The sequence below is a fragment of the Amblyomma mixtum genome, chromosome 5 (genome assembly GCF_055824585.1).
Source record: "Amblyomma mixtum isolate Tamu chromosome 5, ASM5582458v1, whole genome shotgun sequence".
NCBI lineage: Eukaryota > Metazoa > Arthropoda > Arachnida > Ixodida > Ixodidae > Amblyomma > Amblyomma mixtum.
The window spans coordinates 135,563,229-135,581,919 of NC_143016.1; the positions used below are offsets into that span (position 1 = coordinate 135,563,229).

Consider the following 18,691-nt stretch of genomic DNA (forward strand, 5'->3'; position numbering starts at 1 on the left):
ACCTGAGTCACTGCTGCACCCTGCTACGCTCGCCTTTGCTTGGAATCCAGTCTGTTACCCTAAATAATCCTAGTTTACCTTGCCTTCATATTACATGCCCTACCCATTTCTCCTTGGTTTTGATTAAGATGTCATAACTTCGCGTTTTTTTCTATGGGCGATTCTGTTCTCTTCCTGCCTCTTAACGTTACAAATAAAATTTTGCACATCTCTGCCCCGTGAATGAGTACAGGCAAGACGCGAATATTATGCCCTTTTGTCTTGTAAGCTGCCTCCTCTCTTGTAAGACAGTGAGCTGCCTCTAGTACCAGTATATAACACTGCAGATAAACTGCCTTCTTTCCGAGCCTTGCTCAGTAAACGAAACGCAACTCGAACAAAGGAAGACATCGCAGAGGCATGCACAGAAAGACTGCTGAGCAGCATTTTGCAGACAAACTCTCACCTGCACGTGACACAGCTACAGGCACTGGATGTTGGTGGCTTCCTACAAATCACAAGCACATTTTTACAGCATTACACGATTTGTCCTTCTTGGCAACTGTCTCCACAAGAATTTGTGAAGGACTACACTGTGTTCCCTTTAGTAGCTTACCTTCAGAAAGACGCACTTGCTCCTGTGGCGAGCCTGAAATAAATGTCCACACACACACACACACACACACACACAAAAAAACAGGTACATATACTTGCAGAATATTAAAAACAGTCTTTCTATTAACTATAGAATGGTGGTGAAAAAATGCGCAACATCTGGGCCAGTTACTGAACTACTGCACAAAAAATATAGGCAGTGACCAACAGTAGAGTCACCGGATAAGTTTTCAGTTTTCCCCGTGCCGCTGGGTCTGGAAGAAATATTGCTGCCGTAGCCCATTGTTGCGATAACAGCAAACACTACAATTTGCAAGGACCTTTTTTTCTTTTTGCAACAGGGCGGCTTGTGGCATAAGCTATTATTTAAACACCCATAGAGCAGCGAGCTTCCAAAGCCTGTGGGCTTTCCTATGGGACCCACATACATGTGTAAGATGTTCCTTCAACAAGTGAAAAAAATTAGTTTCCTGTTTACTGAGTGTCCATTCATGTTACCTTAAAAGTTAACTGCGCCAACTACACACAAGTTCAATTTGTCACTGATAATAATGATGTTGCAAAAGCAGACACACAGGGAAGACGTATGTGGTTGGAATGCCGGGAACATCAATCAGGGCCAGCCATGAAGCTTGCAAATTTGGCAGTGCGGAGACTTATCCAGTGACTCTAACCAACATCACTTCAAGGTATAACAGAGGAAAAGTGGCCTTCTGAAACTTACCTCCGCAGTCACACACGGGCAGATCTGAAAGACAAAATTAAACAGATGAATACAGGTGCTTGTGAACAGCTCCTGAAACTGGATCTGCCAAGCAGGTGCTCTCTCACCTGTATGACACAGCTTACACGGGGACACTGCACGTGAGGGATTTCCTGCACCACAGCACACGAAACACTAGTCCAGATGCTCACGTTAACACTGGAATCGTCTCAAGTGTAAACCACAAAGAAGGATTTTTTCATTATCTGTACAATAAGAGAGCAATTACTCATTGACATCCACCCAAGTGCAGCCATACGGCTACAAAGAAAAGCTACAGAGCTTTCTTAGAACTGTGCAGTTAAAGAACAATTCGTCCTGGTTCGGGGTTCGAACCCAGGACCACCGCATCAGCGGAGCAGTCGCTCTACCAACTGAGCTAACAGGGACGGCAAGCTTATGGTAGGGCGAGGGCGAATTGGCCAATAACTTGAAGTGGGAACAGTGTTAGTAAAGTTAGTCAAATGTTTAGGGGAATCCCCCAAGGTGGAGTAGATTTGTAATAAGGGAGTAATTACTCAATAACATCCACCCAAGCGCAGCCATACGGCTACAAAGCAATCTATACAATCATGCACGAGCTGTAGCAATGTTCTGTACAAAAATCAACACAACATATAAAACTGCCAGTGTGTATAAAAGCTACATAAAACAGCATTGCACAAATGTTACCTCTTACCTGTATTGTGTGGATCAGACAGGGAGGTTGCATGCAAGGAGCTTCCTACACCAACACATAAAAAGAATAAGAAAAGATAATCATTTAAATCCTTGCCAGTTTCAGCTAAGAGCATGTGACAAAACTGTTTTCTTTGCGTTTACCTTGAAGCACAAAAGCAGCCTGCTGTGGTAGATCTGCAAGGAAATCCGTGGGAAAAAAAAGGGTTAAAATACAAAATCACTAATCTGCACAAAAGCTGCTGAAACAATACTGTACGAACTGGTCTGCCCTTAATCAGCACTGCAAGGCTTTTTTAAAAAGCATATGCAAAAATGTGCACAATGCCTGTCTTTGTCAAACAGCACCTGTGACTAACCTCTTACCTGGACTGGGGAATGATGCTGTACGCTGACTTCCTGCACAGGGAACAAGCAACCCAAAAGGAGTTAACATGCCTGGCTAACAGTTAATATCCAATTGAAGGAAAGGAGTTAGTCACTTTGCAAACCTTCCAAAGCAAATGTGCAATGCATTTAAAAGCCAGTAGGGGAGATTTGAACAAATGCACAATAAAGCTTGGAAAAAACTTTAACATGTCTACATGAGGGCCACGATTGTTTACCCAGCTGGCACATAAAGGCTGCAATTGTTTACTCAGCTGACTAACCTATAAATATGAGAGAAGCCAACAGCCACAGAAACCAAGGGGCACAGGGGATTTTTTTAAATTTATTTATTCATTTTGTGGTGTTGATCAATTTAGAATATTAAAGAATATGTCATCGCTTAAAGCTAATTGATTAGAAAAGCAGAAGAAAAAACAACCACATGCGGCCGGTGGGATCCGAACCCACGACCTCCGAATACGCGTCCGGTGCTCTACCGCTGAGCTACGGCGACGGCTGTCTGACCTTCTGCTTTCGGGGGTATTTATGTGTACATGTTACCTAACCTTGAGAGTGTTCATCAGCGCCACCCACGTTCATAAGCGGTGGACGTAGTATGTCCTGAGTTACCGCTGGTGTGACGTGGCACGTCATCGAACGTCACTTTACGTCTACACACAGCCATAATGAAGAATGTTTATTTTAGTCATCCTTGATGCATACATATATCAGCAAAAAGTTGAGCAGACTTCCTTCCAGTACACAACAAGTTATCCCAAGCACAAATAAGCTTACCATTGCTTCTGGTCCCTTCCGTCAGAGCACGCCTGCAACATCCCCAAAAATGTAAATTCTGTCCCGCACTCTGTTCAACAGTGTACTACCTTCGCAAGCGAGGAGATGCCTCAGGTGATTCCAACTCCTCATCCTCCGTTCCAGATTTATCTGATGAACGCGTCCTCGAAACTCTCCTTCGGCGTTTGCCTCTCTTCCTCTCTGCAAGAACAGATTGAAATCGAAGACCAAGGTAGCCTTAGCATAATTAAGAATAACATACAAACCTTTGCCCGTGGCTGTGTTCTCAGTGTCAGTGCATTCTGTTTTAGGCAGCCCTCGACTTGCTTCATCATAAGATGCTGCAACGAACATGTAAAAACTGCACTGTATATATTTGAGGCCTAGGATCACACCTTGCTCAATAGAGATTGAACTTTGCAGTGTCAGATAACACTTTCAGGCACAAATTACAGTAAAACCCCGTTGATACACTCCCGGTTCATACGATTTCACGGTTCGTACGCTCGAAATGTCCCATAGAGTCATACTATATTTTTCCAGGTTAATACATTCACAGATAACATGATTTCAAAGCTACTAAGCTTAAAATTTCAACAAATTGTAGTCGTGTGATACGTTTATTGAACAACAGCACATGTGCATATACAAGTGGGCCGATTATGAGAGCACGCGACATAAAGCGCTGAAATGCAGTGCCAGTAACCCATCATGGTGGCTTCTTTGCAGCACCTGGGAGCAAGGAGGCGAAGCACCACTACCAATAACAACAGCAAAAATAAAAACGGCGCGCTAGCATCCGAGACAGCCATTTTTGCGGGGACAGCGATGCGCTTACATACAAGCAGGCCGGGTCTGGGAACGGTGCTTAAAGGGAGACTGAAGCACTTTTTTTGAAAATCAGGCTGGCAGCGGCGTCCTATAGTTTTTCATGCTGTATGCTCGAATATCGCATCCAAATCAGGCAAAAACAAGCGCGAATTGCCTTTTTTAGCAGAAATATGCGGCCTCTGCCGCGGGGCACGCCGCGCGGCGCGCCGCCGCCCGTGATTGGTCAAGCGAGGTCGTGACGTCACTTTGAGGACTGGAGAAGCTGCCGATGCGGATCCGGCGCTGCGCTGAGTGCAGATCGCAGCTTTCCGTGGCGTTGTAAAAGCGAATATGGCGACTATTTTTTTTACTGACCTCCAAAGAAAAGGATACTACAGTTTGTTCATTCCACGTATCACCTGAAAGCAAAAAAGACACGAGCAAAAAATTCTACGCCTAGCACAAGCATACGCTAGCGTGAAAGACACGTACGCAGATCATGCGTAAAAGGTGCCAGCCCAACCTCGGCTGGTATTCTCGGAAAGGAAGGGGTGCGAACAATACTCAAATCAATTACCACCACCGGACGCCTCCTGGCTCGCCCAAAAGAGCGTCATCCTAAAGAAAAGGCCCAAAGCGCTGTGTACAAAAAATCCTATTCTCACTACCCGGCGTAGGTTGGGGCAAGAAAGTATTTCAAGGAAACGATGAAGCAGCACAAAGCTGATGTCAAAATTAGCGAAGCGCAGTGGCCAAGCACTGCGAGGCATGTGACCACAGGATATTGAAGGAATCATTGTGCACTGGAAACCAAGCTAAATACGCGCACAAGGCTGCTGCTTCACTCATGGCGCGTTCAGCAGATGCCAGAAAATATTAATCGCTGCCTCGGAAACGTTCGCCCTTCCTAGATTTGCAGTTTACGTTCAGTGAAGTAGTGGCCAACTATATGTGTGTAAGCCAAGCTAGCTGCAACTTGTTTGCTGCCACAACTTGAAGAAGAAACCGACTAAGGTTGCGAGACATGATGTTTTATGCAAAAACTTCGTTGGCATTCATTTCTGTGTTAAATTTGCATCCGAAATCAGAACGTCGAACGCTTTCATTTTAATCGCTTAGATACAATTAAACGAGATGCCGCATATGAAGAGCTTCAATGCTTGCTTGCTTTGCTTTATTGTGTTTTGCTTTGCTTGCTTGCTTGGACACGTCGAACCGAGTACAAAATCACTAACCGAGCCTTGCTGAGCATGCCTCAGGTGGTCTGGCCGCACTTATAAGCTGAGAAGAGCAACACATGCTTGAGCCTCTATTAGGTTTCTGCAGGGGCGTGTTTCTAGTGAGCATGTTTCTGCTTTTAGAAGAGGCGCTTCTTCGAAATGGTGACACGCCTCTCATGCGCGAGGAAATGAAAGGAACTGCGTCATGGTTCAGCCGGGACCGAAATCTCCAGAGATCACATTAGGGACAAGCTCTGCATGTAGGCGGTCTCACGAAAGTGCTTCGAGCAGAGTACGCTTGCTTTGGTCGGCTTGAATTCTTCGTCAAAGCAGCGAGCGCTTGCGCTGCGAGCGTATGATCTTGCGGAAAACAGTGGAAGACGACACAGTCGCGGGCGTAGTTGTTCGTGGACACGAAAGCAGAGTAGTACCTCATGTTGAATCTGATTCTCAAGGTCGGCTGACACGCTTTGTAAGTCACAACGCACGCAGTACGAGGAACAACACATGCAGCACGAGAAACAACGCGCGCTGAAAGCTCGCTCGGGTGCGCCGAAGTATCCCCGGCTCCTCAACGTGACGTCACGTTGGCCGACATGGACGAGGTTTCCCTCTCCGCTGTTCTCCTCTCCTGCGGTAGCGCGCAGCGCGGGAGATTTAAACATCGCGTTTTTAATTGGTGATTGCACCACTGTTTTGGCCAAAATCGAAAAAATAATTTCACAGACGTGATCAGCAATGACACTACTTCAAAACCCTAAAAAATTAGCTGATTCGAAAACCGCCTCAGTCTCCCTTTAAAAAGTAGAAACGACGTGGCAATCAGCCGCCGCGGTGGCTTCTCCACAAAACTGCGGTGCAAATGGGAAAAGCACTGAAAAGTGACGAGGAGGAGATTCCAGTTACTTTCGTCATTTCCGTCCACTGACCGGATACGTTACGAATTTCCTTCTACGCTTGAGAAAGCGCAAATGCGGACTGAATTCTGCGAGCACTAGAAAAGGATCTGTTCAGGTCTTTCGACTAATCGACATTTTTATGAAGTCAAATTGCCACTAAATGTCTTGTACCTCATTGAACACTTCATTTACCAAAATTAGGTGGTTTGCATCAAACATTTTCCTGGATATTACGTTTTTTCCCACAGTTTTTTTTTTTTTTTTTACGTATCAACAAGGTTTTACGGTACCATCCAATAGGAATAGAACGTTAAAATTCGCAGATTATATTGAGAAGCATGCAGCCACACTGCACAGAACAAATATCCATCCCACCTGATGCCTAATTCTATCTACAGCTCACGTCAAGACCTCAAATTCCCACACTGTATACTCCACATTTCCAAATTCCACATTGTACATTTTCGGCTTTAAGTTTTGTAGTGTACAATAGTTTTTTTACTTATTCCCTTGTATCTCATGTATTAATTAGTGTTTCTTGTAGATTTGTCAACCTTTGTCCCCCTTACTCAATGCCCTTAAGGGCCCTGCAAGGTATTATGAATAAATAACTGAATGACTCAACAGTGAGTTTAGGGTTTCAATTATATAGTTCTCGACCCATTCCTATCATAAGAACTTATCATGTAAACAAATCAGCACATTTCACACATTTTAAAGCACTTAATCTTCCGAAACAAGCCCCTCAAAATGTGTGTATTGACTGGAGCCATACCAAACATACTGTAAAACAGAGGCGTCCACCTTAAAAACAAACTCTTAGAGCGAAAGCTTTATACCTCTTGTATAAAGCTGAAGGTCGTGTGGCTACGAAATTTGACCTTCAAACCAGAAGGAGTGGAGGCTTGGCTCTGAGGTCATGCCCCGTGACTCGCCACAGCTGCGTGCATTGAGCTGACGACGCTAGTCTCGCAACTATCGAATCACGTGACTTGCTGCGCCTCGCCACAGCTGCATATGCGAAGCCAATGGCACTCTCACAACTGCCGGAAATTGTGTGACGCGACGTTCTCTACATAAAAGTGCGTGGTGTGTGCTTACCTTCACACAGAGCCGTGGATGAGCAATACACTGGAACTAGTGCTTCGACAATACATCGTCGCCGTCCAAGCCAAACGACTGATACGCAATAAAGCTTAATCAGAGCTAAACTATGTCTAACTATGCTTAACAGAGCCTTCACTCGTTTTACTAGGCTCAGCTGGGTCGAACCACAGCTAATTTTTTTTGGTAACTATTTCAAATCCCTAGCTTGAGACGTTCTGTGGACGATTTTGCACATTTTGGCACTTTAATACAGTGCGGACATATCTGCATCTTGCGTCTCCTATATGGGGATTTTACAGCATTCAGGGTGCGTGTACAAATGCACACGCAGCACCTGAAGGCGACATATGGTGCAACCCTCATTACCCTAACACTATCTTTTACACTACTTGCACAAGAAATGGTTAGGCACAGAGCCAATAACCTCACATGATAAATTTTCTTACGAATAATATCATTATCAGTCTGACTACGCTCACCGCAGGCCAAAGGCCCTAAATCCTATCCACAGGATAGACATGTTTTTCAAAACAAGAAAAGTGTGTCAATTAAGCAATGTTGCAGTTACATCTACTGCAGTTACATCTACGGCTTCGAATCTGCAATTTATTTTTCCACTTTCACACCGCAAATCACACAAGGGAACAACTCATAAACACATCTACCGAGCACCTGAAGTGTCATACCTGTTTTCTTTATGATTTTGACATCATATGCTTCTGTGGAATTCGTGTCAAGTTGAGTTCTTGCTTTCACTAACTTCTCGAAAAGTCCACTATTCTCTGTTGGAGGCCAAAGGCGTTTTGGCCACAGGCATTTTGTTTCGTTTTCCACAAGCCAGTTTGATGCCACCACAGCCATACTGTTCGTTTCCAAGAAATGCACCACAGCATACATGTCCTGTGGAAGAAAAAAGAATCTGTTGAAACAAAATTAATGCAAGCAACATCACTTTGGTGTCTTCAAGAGAAAACATGTTTTTCACAGACAACAGCAAGGGGACAACAAATCCTGTGTGGAGGGAATGGAGACAAAGGTTAAATGACAGGGGTATCACTAATGTCCTCAGCAAGCACACTGAAAACACTCATTAAACAATTATAGACAATGGTACAGTAATAATCCAGCAATCACAAACGCAAACAAGTATGAAGATTCACCAGATTATACCATACAGTTTGTTTTCGCACATTTATTTATTTATTTATTTCACATACTTTCAGGGCCCGAAGGCATTACAGAAAGGAGTGGTACAACAAAAAAAATACAGTGCATAGTTATACAAAACAAGTTATATGATGGCAGAAAACACAGTTTTCTTGAAGTTCTCAACATTGGTAATGGCAGCGATGGGGGGAGGAAGGTCGTTCCAGTCAACGCTGGTTTTAGGAATAAAAGAATCATGACACAATTTGGTTCTCGAAAATGGAACACCGACTTTAAATATATGATCAGAACGGGATGAAATGTATGAAGGGCTCGAAAAAAGATGATCCTTTAACAGGGGGTTATGGTGATACAGTCTGTGGAAAAGACATAGTCGAAAACACTTCCGGCGCGAAGAAAGGTCTCCGATCTTATTCTTCCAAATAAAATATGTACTGCTATCTGAGGTGGTAACCAGTTCGTAGCATTTGAACATGTACTATCGCGCTCAATATGAGTTGCAACGCGCGGTCATCGACCGGGGCTCGTTCCGTGGTGTGCCTCCTCCAAACAGTCGCTCGGAATTCTGGGAGAAACTGCTGTTCCAGGAAACAACAGCTCCCCCGCCCAGGAAAAAGTTTCTCCCAGAATTCCGAGCGACTGTTTGGAGGAGGCACACCATGGAACGAGCCCTGGTCGATGACCGCGCGTTGCAACTCATATTGAGCGCGATAGTACGTACAATGAGAAAAAGAACAGAGTGTTAATCACAGTGGGCAGTCCATTGTACAAAGTTTGGCACAAGTAATAACAGGGGACAAGAACTGCAAAGCATGATCAATCAGCTAGACAGGCAGAGCAGAACGGTGGGGCTAAGAATTAACATGCAGAAAACCAAAGTAATGTTCAACAGCCTAGCAAGGGAACAGCAGTTCGCCATTGGTAGCGAGGAAGCGAGGTAGGAAGTAGTAAGAGAATATGTCTACTTAGGGCAGGTAGTGACCGCAGATCCGGATCATGAGAGGGAAATAACTAGAAGAATAAGAATGGGGTGGAGCGCGTATGGCAGCTTCTCTCAGGTCATGAATGGTAGCTTACCAATATCCCTGAAGAGAAAAGTATACAACAGCTGTATCCTACCGGTAGTCACCTATGGGGCAGAAACGTGGAGGCTAACAAAGAGGGTTCAGCTTAAGTTAAGAACAACGCAGCGAGCTATGGAAAGGAAAATGATAGGTGTAACGTTAAAGGTGCACTGAAGAGGAATCTGAACTTGTCTTTTTGCCGCGGGAACTCGATCTACACGTTCCTAGCATTCTTAGAAACTGCGACTTATTACCCTGTGTGGCCAATTTCCCTAATTAAATCGAATTAACGTCCGGCTCCCGTCCTTTTTTTTTAATTCTGCCTCGTACGGTGGGCGGAGTCGACCAACGCGTGGAGTGCCTTTCACCCAGTCCCGTGGTGGCTTGCCGCTCTGCCATCGGCGGAGTAATACGTAGTAGTCCGTAGTAGCAAATAGTCCGCGCGTATTTTTATTTCTGCGGGCTTATTTTGCGGCTATATTATCTGCGAATGAAACTATTTATTCATGGAAAGCTAAAAAACAAAATAAAGCGAAAGCAAAGCCTCCACGGAGCTGGCTGAAAGGAACTTCACGCGTTGGTCGACTCCGCCCATCGTACGAGGCAGAATTTAAAAGAAAGGGCGGGAGCCGGACGTTAATTCGATTTAATTAGGTGAATCGGCCATACAGGGCAATAAGTTGCAGTTTCTAAGAATGCTAGGAACGTGTAGATCGAGTTTCCGCGGCAAAAAGACAAGTTCAGAATCCTCTTCAGTGCACCTTTAAGAGATCGGAAGAGGGCGGAGTGGGTGAGGGAACAAACTCGGGTTAATGACATCCTAGTTGAAAACAAGAGGAAGAAGTGGGCTTGGGCAGGGCATGTAATGCGAAGGCCAGATAACCGCTGGTCCTTAAGGGTACCGCAGTGGATTCCAAGAGAAAGCAAACGTAGCAGGGGACGACAGAAAGTTAGGTGGGCGGATGAGATTAAGAAGTTTGCGGGAATACAGTGGTGGCAACTAGCAAAGGACAGGGTTAATTGGAGAGACATGGGAGAGGCCTTTGCCCTGCAGTGGGTGTAGTCAGGCTGATGATGATGATGATGAATAACGCGGGGTTATGAGGATGCCAAGCATTGCGTGACATAATGATAGCATGCGAATACATGTCACGCACATTCACATTCATGAGAACAGCTAGTGACCATGCCTTCCGTAAAACATTCACATTCACCAGAACGGCTTTCAAAAGTAAATGTTGTACAATGAGTCGCTCATGAAAGCAGTGACATAAATTAAATGGGCCAATTTTGCAGTCGGTGCGAAATGAAGAGCGAAATGAAGAAAAGAGTAACAGCTAAAATTTCGCAGCACAGCAGCTTCAGGTAAGATTTCGCAACAGGCAGACAAGTGTGGATAGAAGGGGTGCTAGCGTGGACCAAGAATGATAGACCGAGAGCTACGGATCCCAAACAACGACTGCCTTTATTATCTAAGATTTCCCACACTGGGCATCCTCACTGCGCTCCCTCTTCTTGCACGGGAAGAGAGCAACTGACCAGCACATGCGGCTGATGGCTGCTCCAGTTGTGAGCAGCGAGCAGATGGTGCGCTGGTGCATGGATGAAAGTCACCACATTACTCCCTCCCCGATGAGTAGCCAAATGTGTTAAATGTCCATGCAAACTGGTGCAGCATGCAGCGTGCTCATGTTCGGGAGGAAGTCTCTTGTGTATTTCTGATTAAAGGCACCACAACCACGGAACGCAGCCAATCAGAGTTGTCGATATGGGCCAGCCTCACGCGGTCAGTAGACACAACCTCGTATCGACCCCCACTGTCCACTGTGAATTGCTTGCAAGTGCGGTGGAGCACCTTGAACAGTACGTCTTATGGCGGCTGGAGAGGTCATGACACTGTGTCATGTCATACAAACACACGACAGCAAGAACACAATTCCCAGTGTGCGTAGACAGGTTGCGATGCTGGCTGATGAGGTGGCGTGGCACAAAGCTTGCCATGATGTCACGTAGGCGGCAGGCGTAATCGCCATTATCAAGGAGTCTTTCACCCATGCAGCATGCGAAAAATTCTCTGGGTAATCACAGTGTTGCTCTGTAGACCGCAGAAAAATTGTATGCTTAGACTGCTCATCTACAAAAGATATCAGCGCCCACATCGTTTTGGTGTTGGCGACCTTCCATGACTAAAGACGACTATTAGTTTCTCTTCCAGTAGATATTAGCAGTATGGATAATGCACACCAGATCATGTACAAAGCACTGAGAACGTCTATCTTCGTGCTAATCACCACTATGCTCATGATCATCATGACTGGAATTTAAGATTGTGGTCACAGTTGAATCTACCATAGTGCAAGTGTTGTTGCACAATAATGTTATTGAAGTACCTATAAACAGCCCACTGCTGTATTTGCAGGTACTTTACCCTTTGCCAAGACTGCTGCTTTATATTAAAAAAATGTTCCAACAGACACATGTTCACCAATGAAATTAACAAGTTGTTCCAGTGGCCTCCTGGAGTATATATGAGTCTCAGCAAGAAACAATGAAGTTGTTAGGTGAACCATAATTGACAACATCACTCCAATAGACCAATAAATGAACACTGTGCAAACAATCATGGTTCCCACACAGATACTTTAAATGTTGGATAAAGCAACATGATGAGGTCTTTCAAACAGTTACTATACTAGAGGCATGTTGGTGCGTGATAAAACTGCTACTGCTAAGTGAAAAATAAGGAAATTAATGTCCTTCCATCCTTATGGATAAGGATCCATAAGGATGGATGGATCCAAGTCAACTGTTCAACTGCTTTTCAACGGTTAATCTCTTTCAAAGACCATGGCTTGTAAGCAGATTCCTCACATTGAGTGCATGCTAGCACCAGTATCTGCTTTGAGATTCTTTAAATGAAAGAGATAAACAAATGATGGTGAACCCTGCACACAAAGCCGTATTAGTTTCTCTGTCACCACAATTAACACAAATGCATGTAGCCTAATGGGAATTGCAAAACTTGACCTATGGGCAGTGTGGAGAGAGGGCCCGATATTAGCAACGTGGTGTGGTTCCTGGGCTGTCTGACTCGAGCCGCTGTCAGGGTTTACAAAGACACGCGCACCTTTGAGAACACAGCACTTTCCCAATTACATACTCCTCTTTCTGCTCGTACTTTCAACAATTACAGTGCCCTGCATGAAGCCATGGCTTTGCCAAAAGTAAGCAAGTAATAGTTAAGATCTTGTAGTGCTACCATGATGGACTGGTGCTTTGAAAGAGAAAAATGAGGTTCCAGGCACACGCAGAGTAGAACGTTTAAAGGAGTATAAGCACCCAATTTTGGTGGCATGTTTTCTTCTCTGCAATGGTGCGGAAGACACTACTGTGCACGAATCACCATGCGGTATTTGCCTACAGCCGCAAAATAATCTATAATCAAATTTTTCTGTCATGCTATTTCGGTTTCAAAAGACGAACAATGGCTGGGACGTCAAAGTGTGGTTATATGTCACGTGAGGCACCGAAAAGCAGCGATGAAATTGTTGCTTGATCATTTTAATTCACTACAGTGCCAAAGCCAGCCTTCCTCAAGAGCCTGAATGACGACGAATGTAGAACCACCGATTATGTTGCAGTTTTTCATGCCTCAATTGACACACAACCACACTTTGACGTCACAGCCACCGTTTAGCAGTTGAAACCGAAACAGAAACAGCATGAGAAAGAATCTCGATATTAAATTATTTAGCGGTGATATGAGAATGCCACATGGTAATCTGTGTATAATAATGCCTTATGGCTCCTTACAAAGAAGAAAACACATACCAAAAAGTTAGGTGTCTATACACCTTATGACACTCGAGCAGAGCAGACCCACGTATCTCTACAACAGCTACCCTGCACCATTCCCATCAGCCTTCGGTCGATGACCGCCTCACCATGCAACATAGTCTCGTCAAATTGAACACCCACCATAGACACAGCTGGCACAAGCACCTCACATCCTTGGTGCTCGTGCAGTGCCGCGAAAGTTTGACTTATTCTGACTTCGGCTGCAGTATAGCTATGTTTCATGGCTCCTCAGCTTACCCTCCAGTATGCGTTTTACCCAGCCACAACCTCTGGAACAGCCCTTTTTATGTGACCCTCCTAGCCCATCAGACTATGACCTGGACACAGACTTCACCTCTACATATGTCTAGAGATTCTTAGCTCTTAGTGTTCTGGTTCATTGTGTTTTGCAGTTTCTTTCTTTCATAACTTTTTTTTTCAACGTTGTCTGGGTGGGGTGCTTTTAGCTCGGCACCTCACCGATTAGAACATTTAAAACACTCGAACAGAGCAGATGTGCTGTTGGCTGGCCACTACCTCTCATCAGGTCTGAAGCCATCTTGAATAAATGTAAGGCCACATCAAGCGCCCACAATCTAAACATGTGTAAGGTAAGGAGAACTTTTGCCTTCACCTCTCGAGACCTTTTGGTCCAGAGGGGTGTCGTAAAACTATAAGGCTGAGATCAAGACAAACCCCACTTCATTTTTACTTTTGACAAAGACAGTACATAAGCGAGTGCATGAGGTAGTAATTCACCCACAAATCCTTTCACAATTACGGAACACGACCCGCCTCATTGTGGATCCATAAAGCCACTCAAATGGCTGCAGGTTTCTGGTAGACGTGGAACTTATCAGAAAAACACTTGTACCTGCGATGTCATCCGCCCAGATAAGAACTGGCCACACCTGACTTCGCGAGCGGATATAAAGCATCAGAACAATGTTCTCCAAGAGCAATGCCCCATCAGCAAATCTGCCCAAGATTCACTAGACGCTCTCTGCAATGCTGAATTCGCGATCGATGCATATGAAGCCCTGGCTCAAATTCGTATCTGAGCCGAAGGCTGCGTTTCTAAACAGTGCTCGTGCATTTGAAAGCACGCTTACCAAGCAACCGAGCATTTTTAAGAAGATGAGAGTCGAAGAAAGCGTGGTTTGCGCAAAGTTTCGTTCGCGCGCCTTGCAGTTGTCAACCCATTTCATGGGCATATAAACCATCATATGCGCTGACAGCCAGGCTCACTGACATTTCGTTCACTGTGATCAGATGACCCACATGCTAGCTGCGGTTCTTCGTGAGCTGACAGACATGATGACGTCTAAGCGGAACATGCCTCTTCGGTACTCTATGCACTGCAAAGCCACATATTTCGCTAGGTGCGTGAATGGGATTTTCGTTTGACTCGACGCCGCAAGAATGGTCAAGTGTCATATCTGCACTGATGCGGCCAATGCCAGAAGGTGCGCCAATGTCAAGTACGCTTTGTTGGAGCAGACTTACTAAAAGAAGTCTCGTTTTTAAAGTCCTCTCTGCTTAACGCTGAATCGCAGCATCTAGACGACAATGCTTCTGCCGGCGTGACAGGCTGCCAATTACCTTTTGTTTTTCTTTCCACGTTCCAAGTTTTACGGCTGCACAAACACAAGCAATGTAAAAGAACACTTACTTTAGCAGAATGCAGATTTCTGCAAATTCCGCAGAGAAGCGCACGCACTAACACACTCGCGCACCGCGCAAAAACCGCGAAAACTTGCAACGCGACGACAGCAGCGCCAAACAGGTAAACTGCGTAAACGACAAAATTGCTAAATCAAATACAAATATGACTCCACAAACTTCAAATTTTAACCGCAACTAAGCATCTTGGACCTCTTTACAAATTCTGTGTATCTTAACCTGGCTGCCACAGGACTCATACTGTAGTAGTAACATTTGCATTCATTTGCATGGTTCTGTTTTCTCAACTGTACCGACCATGGAGGAAGTACCGACTGTCGTCATTCCCGTCAAAGGAGTTTTTAGAGGGATGGAAATGTAACAACTGTTTTACAGATATTCCTGGAGCCATAGAGTTGCCTGGAGCCCGAATGATCGCGTGCTATAATTCCCACTCCGTCGGCGTTGCGTGATTTTTTTTTTAAGGGGGGGGGGGGGGGGGGGGGCGTTTTGTTGTTTTTTTGAAGAAAGAAATGACGCAGTATTTGCCTCACATATCTCGATGGACCGCGCCGTAAGGGAAGGCATAAAGGAGGGACTTAGAGAAAAAAGGAAGGAAGAGGTGCCGTACGGCAGGGCTGCGGAAAAATGTCGACTACACGGGGATCTTTAACGTGCACTGACATCGCGTGCATGCGCAGCGGTAAATTCAAATGTGATTGCCGTGATGATGGAGCGTTAGCTCTCAAATAGCTGACGTTAACCTTTAAGTGCCAAACACTTGATCGGAAAAGTTTTTTTTTGTCACACCTGGTCCTGAATGGGACATTTTATTGGCATTCCTGAGCAAACGTTGGCCTGGCCCGAACTCCTTGATGGAGACGTCTCTAGGCTTTTGATTATGTTCTGGCTTTTACGGAGCTGCGGCTGCTGCTGGTGCTACAATGACACTGTTTTAACCTCTGCCTGGTTAAGCTGGATGACGCGCTAACGCGACTGCTACCAAAAATAATCGCAGTGTACCCATTTTGTGCAGTGGGCCATGCGGGTTCCAGAAGGCTATGCTTCGAAACATATGCGCGACTGTGTAGCTCTCTTTTGTTTGTTTCGCGGGTAACAGGGCTGCACACTGTCGTGAACTGCGGTACTTGGCATCGCCAGATTCATATTCAGGAAGCTTGTAGCTTGTGCACTGTACTGATGGGCTACTTCAATGCGAAGGTAGGCAAGAAGCAGGCCGGAGACCAGGTGGTAGGCGACTACGTCATAGGCTCCAGAAATAGCAGCGGGGAGTTATCAGTAGAGTTCGCAGAGAGAAATAATTTATGTCCGCATACCTTCTTCCGGAAGCCATAGAACAGGAAATGTACGTGGAAGAGCCTCAATGGTGAGACTAAAAATGAAACAGACTTCATACTATGCGCTTACCCTGCATATCGTGCAGGATCGTTGTAGGTCCTCGGAAAGGTGCGTTGTAGCGACCACAGAATGGTAAGGTCTTGTATTAGCTTAGACCTGAGGAGGGAACGGAAGAAATTAGTTCATTAATGAATTAGCGGTAAGAGGGAAAGTAGAGGAATTCAGGATATCGCTGCAGAACAGATATTCGGCTCTAACTGAAGAAGACGATCTTAATGTTCAAACAATGAACGACAATCCCACAGCTACGGAGTGCGCAGTACAAGCAGGCGGTAGGGTGGTTCGACAGGATACCGGCAAGCTATCTCAGAAGACGAAAAATCTGATTAGCAAACGCCAAAGCACGAAAGCGTCTAACCCTACGGACAGAATAGAATTTGCATAGCTATCAAAGTTAAAAATAAAGCAGAAGGCCGCCGACATAATGAAGTTTAATATGGAGAAAATCGAGCATGCTCTAAAGAACGGAGACACCCTAAGAGCAGCGAAGAGGAAACTAGGCATGGGTAAAAGCTAGATGTACGCGCCAAGACACAAGAAGGGCAATTTCGTTAGCAATAGAGATAGGATAGTTAAAGTAGCCAAATAGTTTTACACGAATCTATACAGTAGCCAATGTAATCAAAACGTTACTTAGAGAAGCAGTAGAGCACAGCAATGGGACATCCTGCCAGTAACGAAGGAGGAAGGAAAGCCTTAGGAGCGATGCAAAGGGGGAGAGAAGCTGGGGAGGATCAGGTATAAATTAGCACTACACCTACCCATTCGTACACCTAAGGTAAGGTTCATGCAGCTCGGTGTTCACTACACATTGGAGGAGCTCATGGAAGCTCACCTTCAATCCCAATACGAACGCATTTGCAAAACAGCCGCTGTTCGGGCTATCCTGATCAAGCTGGGTATCCGAATAACGGCAAACAACCCCACCCTGCACCCACTGTCATCTTTCCTCGGCAACCAAATTCACAGACAACCACTTCCCAAGAACACGCACCCAAAACATATACAAAAAAGTGTCCGTAGGCTCGAGCTAAAGCGTTACTCTCCCCTCTTGGAAGCCGTCCATTTAGACGTGGCCGAGAGCCCCGCTAACTCCGCATCCACAGCAGCAGTAGTATATAGATAATAAAGCCAAGACCATACTCCCCGCAGCTGTCCGCGCCACCGCCCCCCGAGGCTGCAGAGGCGGCCGCCATAGTCGTTTCCATTTCTCACACCCCGGCGCAATGCATTCCCTCCGATTCCACTACAGCCCTTCGAAATTTTACCAGAGGCGCATTCATACGTCCACCCCTGGTAAAATGTGGTAAAGAGGCCGGATTGATACGTCCACCTGAAAAAGAAGAGGACGAAGACGCTGCTTGATCTGCTGTCTGGCCAATCCTTCCACCCAGCGCATATATTACTGCGGCCAGATTTCGCAGGTATCTGCTCTTGAAAGAATTCGCAGCATCAGCTCTGACGTCCTCTCCCGAATTCCGGCATCTCCTTTACCCGTGGAGCAGTAAAGGATAGCGATCACGCAAGCTTGAGGTTTCCTTCACGCGTCTACGTTGTCGCGTGCCTCACTTAAACTTCTACCTTTACAGATCTGGTCTGACGGTCTCCCCATTGTGCCCGTTCTGCGGAGAACATGAAACGATAGATCATTTCTTGCTGACCTGCCGCCGTTTCTTCTCTTTACGGAGCCGCCTGCTAGAACATCCGTTACGACAACAAGGTCTAAGTCTGTCAGCTGGGGTTGTTCTGTCTCTTGGGGCTTCCTCCCTTGGGCACAGTAACTGGAATGTGCTCTCCACCATGCAAAACTTCCTTACAGACACTAAACGGCTGCCGTCTTAAGCTCTGCTCTTTTTCATGATCAATATTTCTCTGCACCGAAAGCTTTCCGAAACATGGAACTTTTAGCCCCGTTCTCAATTTCAGTCACCGATCTCACAGTATTTGTTTAGCTTATTTCAATTACACATCTGAATTTCTTTCATTTATTTCCTAAATTCAATTATTATCATTATTATTGTTATTTTTAATCCATCATTATTTTCTTGTTTAACATTCTGAGCACCTATCAGTTGCCGCCTGTGTCTTGGCCAAACCCCCACAGTGGGTACGTGCCATTATTTAGAGGACAACAACAACAACAACCGCCGTGGGTATGTGCCATTACGCATGAGGACATCATCATCATCATCATCCTCCTCAGCTCCGTTATTTGACTCGGTCTTGTCTATTTCAGTAAGTTATTTACATCCTTAGAAGACGGCTGCATCTTCCCGGCGCTACAGCCCTTATGGGAAGGGTACGGCT

General features: G+C 45.4%; 1 protein-coding gene across 9 annotated transcripts in view; it reads right to left on the reverse strand.

The window, feature by feature from the left end:
* Nucleotides 1–15,419, reverse strand: part of LOC149343853 (uncharacterized) — a 29,932-nt gene extending 14,513 nt beyond the window's left edge. For 7 of the 9 annotated variants that reach the window (XM_089546077.1, XM_089546083.1, XM_089546081.1 and 4 more), the window contains exons 1-13: nt 15,284–15,405; nt 14,976–15,094; nt 7,922–8,135; nt 3,466–3,540; nt 3,289–3,400; nt 3,200–3,231; nt 2,402–2,434; nt 2,180–2,212; nt 2,037–2,081; nt 1,426–1,470; nt 1,319–1,342; nt 596–628; nt 446–487 (exon numbers count right to left, since the gene is read on the reverse strand). In XM_089546077.1, coding sequence (XP_089402203.1) covers nt 446–487; nt 596–628; nt 1,319–1,342; nt 1,426–1,470; nt 2,037–2,081; nt 2,180–2,212; nt 2,402–2,434; nt 3,200–3,231; nt 3,289–3,400; nt 3,466–3,540; nt 7,922–8,135; nt 14,976–15,094; nt 15,284–15,377 — 901 coding nt within the window. In that variant the 5' untranslated portion in view covers nt 15,378–15,405. Of the gene's footprint in view, nt 1–445; nt 488–595; nt 629–1,318; nt 1,343–1,425; nt 1,471–2,036; nt 2,082–2,179; nt 2,213–2,401; nt 2,435–3,199; nt 3,232–3,288; nt 3,401–3,465; nt 3,541–7,921; nt 8,136–14,975; nt 15,095–15,283 lie in introns of all 9 variants that reach the window. The other 2 variants (XM_089546080.1, XM_089546079.1) reach the window with 2 other exon arrangements.
* Nucleotides 15,420–18,691: the final 3,272 nt, after the last annotated feature.